The following is a 10162-nucleotide window of genomic DNA, read 5'->3' as shown; positions in this document are numbered from 1 at the left end:
GTTGGAGGAAAAAAAAAAAATAAAAATTAAAAAAAATAATAAAAACCCACGCAGACAGCAGGGGAGGGAATATATTAATTAGTCGTTGCATTAAGACGGATATTGTTGCGTGTTGGGGTCTGATAATAAACTGCATGTGGTGTAGAAACGAAAATCAGCTTCCTGTTTTGTCGTGCAGGAGACGGAGAGAGGTGAGGGGCAGGTACTGGAGGGTCAGGCTCATGTGAGTGGATAGACAATTAAAGAAAAGACCATTTCCCAAAGCTATTAGTGGATTAAATCGTTATAATACTATGAACCAGCCCGATTAAGGAAAACAATAATGGAGCATTATTGCTGAATTGATCCATTATTAATGCTGGTGGTACCCAGATATCCCTTTTTATGCTTTTAAAAGTAGAGGAGTGTAAAAAAAAAAGAAAATGGGGAGAGAAAATATCCAAAGAATTGGCTAAAAGTACTTCTTGTGCAGAATTGTTTTTCTCAGAGCGATTTTATACTCATCTATTGAACTGATTCATTCTGATAACACTTACATGGAGCCTAAGCAGCTGCTGGTTGATTTGAACTATTTTATATTCAGCTGCATATTTGGATCTGTAACATACGAGTGATTTAGTATTTTTTATATCGCAGCTACAGTTACTGGTGGGTGTGTGATATTTTGTGCATATTTATAGTTATAATATATAGTCTTAGATTCATTTAATCATTCTGTTTTAAGGTGCTTTGTAACATTTTCAGCATCAGATAAATGTGAGCTAACTCTGATTCATTTGCAGGTTTTTCTCTCAGTTTGATCAGCAAGCTAACACACTAATAAAAGAATTGGTCAAGTACTTAAAATAATGATAATTTCCCTGAGATCAGTGAAGTTCGCCTTATGTTAATGTCTAAACTATAATGTGTTTTGTGTAAAATAGTGTAATATAGCGGAGTAAAGAGTTTTTCACTCAATATAAGTACCTCAAATGTGTCTTAATTACAATATGTGGGTAAATGTGTTTACTTCAAACAACTTCTGATTCAAAGATACCCCTGGAATAGTCAAGAAACGTTGTGGCAGTAAAGTCTATCCATGCTCAAAAACTCCATATATATGGCTTCATGCTAAGAACCTCTTCCATCGTGTGAAACCCTCACTGACAAAATGTGAAAGCAATTTTCTTTAAAAAACCTCGATTTCCAAGTATTCAAATACTTTTCTCTCACATAACAAATGTGGCATCAGATGTAGGTGAGAAAGTTTTTCTTTGGCGGCCGGCTCGGACCAAATGTTCCACGTTTTTAGAGTGTGACTCTGCACAACGACTGTGGAGTTAAATATAAAAATGTCATTTCACATCCGACTATAATACGCCACAGTAACGATGAGTCAGGCTACGCTGTCACATCGTATAGGCCACTTGTGAAAACCTTGGATGGTGGTACTTAAGCAGCCTACTGAATGATGTAGGCTACTTATTACCTCAACTTACCTCAATTTCATGCCACTTTCTGCTTTTTTCTTTACTGCACTCCAGACACCTACATTTATCTGACACAACAAATGATAATCTCATTAGTCCTGATGCATTCTTCAAGATCCACCCAACAGTGTATAACGTGCTGATGTTAGCTCCACCTCAACCAGCTGTTCATGTTTCAGTAATACAGCCCAGCATATATTCAGTGACATTATGAAACGTTAAAGGTAATCCTGCATAACGAGAAGATTATTTTTCATTTTGAAAACACATTTTTATCTGACAATTAAGTCATGTTAAAGGATCTTAAGTCTAACCTGTGATGGAGTTCTTATTTACAAATTGGTGGTATTAGAAATGGCCCTCCACCGATGGCTGTTGAACAGGGAAGACTAAAAAAGTGAGAGAATAAAGTTGCTCCACACCTGCTTAAAAACCTAATCATTATTATGAGTCTTTACTGAAGGTCCAGAAGTAAGAAGAAGGAGCTTAAAGGATGACGTGGAGGTCAAGTACAGCACACATGGCCTTTTATTTATTTATTTATTTTATTTTGCAACAGCTTGTGTCTGCTGCATTCAATATAATTCAACATACACAATATTTTATAACACCTGCTCATTATGAAACAGACCCAGTGTCTGTGCATCCAGTGAATTCACACTGATTTCGCCAATTAGTGCAGTCATGAAGGGGAGGTGTAGGTGGGAGAGAGTGGAGACGAGCTGCAGGAAGATTTTTAATCACTGACACAACATGGATTGACCAAAAAAAAAAAAAAAAAAAAAAGAGGAGGGGAAGCAACAGTGACCTGACAGTGTGACAGTAGGGCGATTAATTAATGATTTTTTTTCCTAACAAATGATGTGCTGGATTCCATCTCCATCCCAAAGTTTTTATTTTATCTCCGCTCATGTTGGATGTAAAAACCACTGCTGGAACGCGCAGACGTCCGTGTTTCTATTGGCTGTCCGCAGCGTCGCTCACGGGAATGACGATTTTGCTGCTATAACCAGCTGATGCTGAGGGTATGAACACGGAGCCTCTGAAGGAGTGTTGACGGTACATGGATATCCCGTCATCGGCGTTATGCCTGCGGATTCATCCTCATCTCCATCCAGAGATTGAGTGAGTAGGATATTTGATCGTGTCACGACGCACAGGCCCGGGCTTCCCCCCACCCCCCCTCCCCCTGTCCTGGCGGTCCACATGATGTTTCTTCGTCTTCCCACATCATCATTTTCATGAGCATGAATGATGCTGTGCGCCTCACAGATTGAGCTTTCTCACCTCGCACAGGCGACACATCACATCAGCAGGTAAAGGGGCTTCTTTGGTTTAATGATGGACGAGCTGATGGATTCTGTTTTATATCTTTTGTGGGGTTTTTTTTTTGTGTGTGCGTGAGATTATGCCAAATTATGGGGTTATGGGTAAACGCTATTTGTGGATGTTGTTGTGCAACCCTGTCGTGAACATGGTCCGTGGACTACGTTCTAATGTATGCACTGGCTGCTGTGTAGGCTGAGAAACGCGTGGACAGCGAAGGAATGGTGGTGGTGCGCTCCGCAACGCAGCGATGAGAGAGACGCAGTTTCGATGCAGAGAGAGCAGCATTACTATTCTCTCTCTCTCTCTCTCTCTCTCTCTCTCTCTCTCACCTCATACACACACGCGCACACACATGCTGTCGCGCACGCGGACGCACGCACCTGCCTATTAAATTCACACTCCCAAACTCACTCATGCCCGTGGCTCGCTTTGCATGCACACCAACACCAACAGGCGTTTGTTGCAGGATTAACGTTTCGGTCCGGTCTGTCAATATTTTCAGGACTTTCACAGCGATCTTTCAACCTTATTTCCATTTTGCAGCTTTCTGCCTGACGGCTGCAAAGGAGAAGCGGCAGCTTATCAATAAACCTGTACCCATTTTTTTTAGGAAACGTTTTCCTTGAGTACAGGATATTATGCATCCTAATTTGCTCCATTTGCAGGCGTTTGGGGTATATTTGTCTACCGAGAGAAGATACAATATGGATCTAATGACTCCCCAGTGGAGGCACCATATCCTTAAATGACTAGCCATGGATGGCCTCAACATCCACCTTATCACTTCCCCTGGAAAGACTTCGCTGTGTGGAGGGTACACTGCATAGGAAAACGCCCACACGGGCACATGAGCCAAATCAACATTAAAGTGTTTTTGCTCTGCTGAATAAATCAAGTGTTATACAAATGAAGTTGGAATGATACTGTGAGAAGCTTTGATGGTTTCAGTCCAACAGCATTGGCATTACAAAAGAGGCATTTAATAACCGTGGTCAGTTTTTGGATGTGTGTCAGGAAGAGATATAAGCCTTAGGATATTATTGTTCCGAGCCTTTTTTTTCTTCAGAAAACAAAGACAAATCTATATAAGTGTGGAACATGCTTTTAGAAATTTGAGAGGGGGAAAAGTGAGGGCTAAATATTAGCACACAGGAAGAATCTAAGTTGTGAGAATGTCAAATAATCACATAGATTAACCCATTCAGTCCAGCATTTTGTATGAGGCAACAACAGAACTGTAGCTTATAATACTACGGGTACAGCACAAAGTGCAGCTGAGGCTGATGGGAATGCTCTTTGTTTTGAAGGTGTTGACTAATAAGTATTGGATAAATTGAAATTTTGATCCGACTATGGCACCTAGATGAAAAATTAAGTTAGTGAAATTCATGGTAAGGGAAACATTAATGTCTCTACCAAACGTCATGACAATCCATCCGATAGTTGTCGAGAGATTTCACTGAAAACCACAAGATTCAACCTGCTGTTGGAGCAGGAAAAGTCAGGGGATCAACAAAAGAATTAGGATAAACTGTCTAAGAACCGTGAATGTTTTTACCAAACATTGTGCCAATCCATCTTGTAGTTGAGATGTCTTACATGATAACTGAAAACTTTGACCTGCTGGCTGGTGGCACCATAGGAAATGTCAGGAGCTCACCAAAATCCTCAGGATTCATACTCTTGACGCCATGGATAGCTGTACCACATTCATGTTGCAATCGGTCCAATACCTGCAGAGACAACGTTAATCTCATGGTGCTGTTAGAGGAAAAGTCAGGGGATCCCTAGTAGGATTCATCTTCTGGGACCATCATCAAATTGTTGTGGAGATATTACAGCAAATTACAAAGTGAGATCTGTGCAAAGCAAGCATTGCTTTATAATTCTGCCAGTCATTGCACATTCACTGTGGACTGTCATCCTTGGAGCATCCTCCAGGTTCAATGTGTGCTGAGACGAATAGATGGGATAGCATGAGTGGGTGAAGCCATGCTTAAGTCATCCATGATTTAAATGTATCCTCAAGGAAGTGCCTTTCTGTACATGTACATGTCCTAGTTAGCTGCCATCTGTGTCAGGATACCACCAGCATGCTTCTGCCCGTGCAAGGGATGATGGGAAGCTGGACCTTGGAGTGACCCTGCGCCAGCATATTCTCACTCTTCGCTTCTCTACTCTGTCTCTTATCTTCCAGGTACGACCGTGTCGAGCTTTGGACGGAAGTATGAGACGGGCGACCTCAAATCATGGAATAAAAGGGAGTTCGGAGACAAGTGAAACAACCGAAGTCTGATCCATAAATAAAAGAAACGGACATTTAAAAGACGCAAGGCTGGAGGAGAGTGAGGAAGAGAGAAGCTGAAGTACAAGGGGAGTGAAGATGGGGTGCGGTCAGATGCTTGCCAGCTTTCTCCTGGACTCTACAGTTCACTCCGTCAGCCGCTGGTCAAAACAGGCGTCTCCTCGCTAAAACCTGAGCAGCTCATTTCACCTGCTGAAGGAGCCCCCACCCTCGGTGATGTGATGAATAAGTTTGAAGTCCTTGGCATTGTGGGAGAAGGTGGGTGGTTTTTACACAGCCGATTTTACTGCATGTTTGTAGAGCGTTAGGGCTGTTCGTGCATTTGTTAACCTGATCCTGGTGATCAGGGCCACTGAGGTCATATCTACTGTACCTTCTAATGGGAATTTGGGTGTTGTAGCAGCTCAAGGTGCAGTTTATATTGTATAGCTGCAACCTCACTGTTGTCAGACTGGGTTTTTTTTTTTTACCTTTTTTTAAAAAACTTTTTTGATGTAATGCAAAGGGATTTTAAAGGGTTTTGCAAGTCTGAGAGGTTGGAGAAGTTTCTCAGAGTAACATGTAATCCTTTGAAACTGTCCTCACAAGGAAAAACAACAGCATTAGTCATTTGTTTGCCAAATATTCTCAAGTAGTTTCAGGGCCTTTATTTATCTCAACTGCAGAGAGAACCAGGCGCTGCAATTAGACTGGTCTCTACCCTTGTATATATCCCTGTTTCATAAATTCATCTCATCAGATTTTTCTAAGAAACCTCCCTGTTTTCTGATGTGCTCCTATTTGACATTGCTGTCGATGCAAACTGAAAACATTTGTACCTTTTGTCTTGACATCATTGCCACAACAGAGTCGTGCAATACTCACCACATTGTTGTTCTGAGCTTTTCCTACAACAGAAACACTATTTTTATTGTCTAATTATTTCCAAATGGGGCCAAGCGACAAAGGCCAATGCTTTGGTGCTTCCAGTCTAGCCAGCAGACATCTGGGTAATAGATAACGGGTATCTGGGCCAAGACTTCCTCTTTCCTCTCTTTGACATTTTGGCATAAGAATACAGATAATTTTTTTTAAAAAGCTAATAAAAAAACCCTCTAATAATAGGCAGTGGGTTCCAAGATTACATTTCGGCCAATGTGTTCCACCTCTTGCTATCCATGCAGACTGCCTGCTCAAACGTGATTGGTCAATATTACTCGGACTACAAACTGACTTCAAACAGAAACCAGAATGCTTCCAATGCCAAAAACCACCAATGAAAAAAGCGCTTTAGCAGCTAAACGGGCACAATCCATCCCCTTCCTGGCAGTCTTTTAACCTGCAGGAAGTGTTAAGTAACTGAACCATGCAAAAGAAATATGACTCTGTAGTACTGATAGAATTAGTGCTGTGGAAATGTACACTACGGTGAATTTACCATGTGAGCTATCAAAGTAGCAGTGAATCTTTTGTCGTTTTCTTAGACTTGTACCAATAGATTTTCAGATTCTGTAGCCAAGGGAAAGTTTGAAATATAAATGGATCAAAATTTTCCAAAATATGTCAAATATTTAGGTCATAAGCATGAGCTTGATTGTGTGCATCTGTATGTTTGTGTGCTTCTGTGTGCGTGTGTGTGTTTTTCCTGAAGAATAAAAGGGCAGGTCAACTCCTGCTCCAGTGACAGCACTGATGGCTGGTCAGAAAATGAAATAAATGAGGATGCAATTTTAAGTCTAGCCGCAAATGACTCTCAAGTATTCTATACACAGGTCCTTCACACTTCAAACCATGCAGAAATTATTTCCCTCAGTCCGTCGCATCGTTCGTACCTGATTGCAGTGAGCTGGACTGACATGTATCCCTTATTTCACTCTAATGTGAGAAGACAGAGTGACCGAGTGTGTATTGTACTGTTGATAATCCTCACTAACTGTGATCTACATCAATGCTTGTCAGAATACATTAGTCAAAAAGTTAGATACACATAAAACTACAGTTACACATTTTTCTTTGTTTTCCCTTAAAAGATAACTCCTTTATTTTTAAACCATGGCCCTATTTTTACATACTTTGGGTTTGAAATGACTGGTAGGTACAAAAAGTTCACCTCCGTCGATAGTCGAGAACATGCTGGAAGGGCTGCAATATAATCCTCTGGGGCAACCGCGCCAGATCAGAGAACGTCCATCAAAACTGCTTGTTTTTGCTACTGGCAACTCAGATTGTCATTCGAAGTGTCTGATAACATTACAGAAAGGATCCCTACAAAGATAAACCTGCAAGATCATTTTTGTTTAACCAGAAACAGCCGTTACACCGCTTGTTTAAAAGCCACCAGACTCCATTGACAAAAACAGTAATCTTACCTTGCAGAACACGGGAGTTGCTGGTCTACAGCTGCCTTGATCAGTCAGTTTGTTTGTGTTATTGTTGGGCTCTGGTGTTTTAACCCTGGAGAACCCAAGAACCCTTTTCTTCTTTGGAAAATTATGAACTATGCATTAAATGACTGCTATAAGTTCACTGAACACCAACATATCCACTTTTTCAATTTTAACCCTTTATTCCCTAATTTAGGATTAGGGCCAAATTTGACCCATTGGGCTTTAGGCGTATCATTTCAAAGAATCACAATAACAAACACTGTCAATGCAAACTATTTTAAACTTAGGAAAATAATCAGTTAACCACACAGCTACATTTAACAATGTTTTTTTTTGCTTTATTTGTTGCATGTTGGAACTGGATTTCAAATGTACAAACACACTTTGGCCAATGGAAACAAGAACACAAGGCCAAAAAACTAACACCATGGGTCTTTTCTTATCAAAAAATCTGTTCTGCTAGAGAGAGGAACTCACACTAGACATTGTGGTAGTCTTTGAAACAATTTCTTTTTTTGTTGATGCAGAGAGGAACTGCACACTTTTCACAGTGCATTTCAGTTTTGAAGTCCTTGCACACAGCACATCGACGGCAATTTACTTATTATATATATTTATATATAAAATAAGTAATAAGTTATTATATTATTATAGTTATTATAAGTATTAGTCTCTGGCCCTGTACTACCGAGGTAACTTAGTAAAATATACTATACAAATGAATTTATTTCAAGGCTTTAGCCAAATACAGGACTGTCACCATTCTCCATCTACAAAGTCACTCAAAGAACCAAAGGGTCATTTTTGACCCGACATTTTTTAACCCATACACCCAGAGGGTCATTTTTGGCCCATCGTTTTTTGAACTAGCGCAGAGTTGCTAATTTATCCAAAAAGAATATAAAACGTACTTCTAGGCATTCTGCAAGCTAATACTAAATAGATTAACAAAAAATACACAATTTTACCAACCACTGGTTTGCTGAGAAGACGATTTTGTTTGGGTAGGTTTCCAGCTCAACGAAACAGCATGTGGTCAGTCAACTTGTCACTACCACTCTGGCTCATGTCAGTTCAATATTCATCCACAAAGTGTCTCTATGCAGGGGTCAGAAGTGGCACTCTGGGTTTTTTAAGTTAAATTTGACAATTTTTTTTATGTTTGTTCATTTTGGGTAGCAGCAATTAACAGCGGCCAAATTTGACCCCGTGGGTTCTCCAGGGTTAATAGGTTTGTTCGGATCAGAACTAACCTGTTAAAACATCAAAGTCACAGCAACTAGACCTCCAACAACTGTATTTTGCAAAGTAAATTCTCGACTACTGTCTGAGGCGATCAACTGGACCATTTCTAAAATGTTTTGTACCTACCAGTCACTTCAAACACAAAATATATAAAGAAAAATATGGCCCAGGTTTGTAAATACTAGAATTGTCCTTAGTGATCATAGCATATAATTAGAAAATAATTCTGATGGCATAAATCGAAGGCACTCATTTTTACCAACATGTAAGCCGTGATTTGCAACATGGGATCCTCTCTGATTGAATTTGACGCATTTCAATAATCAAAACATACTTGTGACCCATGCAAGAGCATGTGAGAGCTCTGTACAGTAGGACTCATAAATGTATCTGCAATTTCTGAGCATTAATTATTTCTAAACCATTTGTGATGCAAGCAGAGCGTGCTTGTGAAACAGGCCCTTGGATGTCTCAAATAACTCCTCTCTTTTCCCAACACTGTAACAGCATAAGTTTGATCACAGAGGGTTCGCCTCATCACTCTTTCTGAAAAGCAGAACTACCTCCTGCAGTTTTCTGTCATACTTACATTGATGAAAAGGTATCTTTTCTGGATGAAGACCTTGACCATTTAACCAACATAAAACAATGATTCTGTCAGTATTCAACAACTACGGCTACCACAAGAATTGTGTTAAGGAATGTTAAAAACAAATGTTATCTCTTGTTTCCTCCTCTTAGAAGAAACATTCAGGTACCTTTTCAGTAAAATCAGTTTTGTAACAGTCGCTAATACGACAGAAACTAGCTAGGAAAAGGGTGTGACCTCAGCCCTCCATATGACCCAAGCTGTAAAAACATTTAAAAACGTTTAAATCCCAAACTGATGGATTCTAGCCTCCAAACATGGCAACTATGTGTAAGTAATAAATTAAAGTCAGATGGAAAACTAGCAAGAATAAAATTCCCCATATACACTAATCCTCCTGAGAGGACTGGGACATCAGAAATACTTTACATGATTGATATTATGAGGCTTGTGTCCTCATGATGATTTCCATTTGTAAATTAGCAACATGATGAAACGTGGGGAGGATCTACTCCTCAATTTTACCTGTTTGTTTATTCATTTGTCCATCATGCACAATATCTCTGATTTTGATAAACTGCAGGGGAAGGTGTATGTTATTGCCCTGTTCTGGCTGACATGGCTAAAAAAACAGATTTACAGCTGAAGACCTGACATCTGAAATATGGATGATCAGCTGAGAACACAACGTTCTTAGCAAGGAGGGAAAGCTACAGGGACATGTTGTGTGTGTGTATGTATGTGTGTGTGAGAGAGAGAGAGAGCATGTGTGTGTGTTGTCAAAGGTATAGCCATAAGTGTGTGTGCATAAGTATGTGGGAGAGGACATTTGCCTCCGCCTCACCTATTAACTGTCGTT

General features: G+C 40.1%; 1 protein-coding gene across 1 annotated transcript in view; it reads left to right on the top strand.

Annotated features, from left to right (window-relative positions):
- cdkl5 (cyclin dependent kinase like 5) overlaps nucleotides 1-10162 on the top strand; it is a 38161-nt gene that overhangs the window by 440 nt on the left and 27559 nt on the right. The window contains exons 2-3 of the mRNA XM_070831819.1: nucleotides 4996-5074; nucleotides 5228-5361. Coding sequence (XP_070687920.1) covers nucleotides 4996-5074; nucleotides 5228-5361 — 213 coding nt within the window. The remainder of the gene's footprint in view (nucleotides 1-4995; nucleotides 5075-5227; nucleotides 5362-10162) is intronic.

Source organism: Pempheris klunzingeri, chromosome 1 (assembly GCF_042242105.1).
Source record: "Pempheris klunzingeri isolate RE-2024b chromosome 1, fPemKlu1.hap1, whole genome shotgun sequence".
Taxonomy (NCBI): domain Eukaryota; kingdom Metazoa; phylum Chordata; class Actinopteri; order Acropomatiformes; family Pempheridae; genus Pempheris; species Pempheris klunzingeri.
The sequence above is the reverse complement of the archived record's forward strand: the minus strand, read 5'-3'. Positions and strand labels throughout refer to the sequence as shown.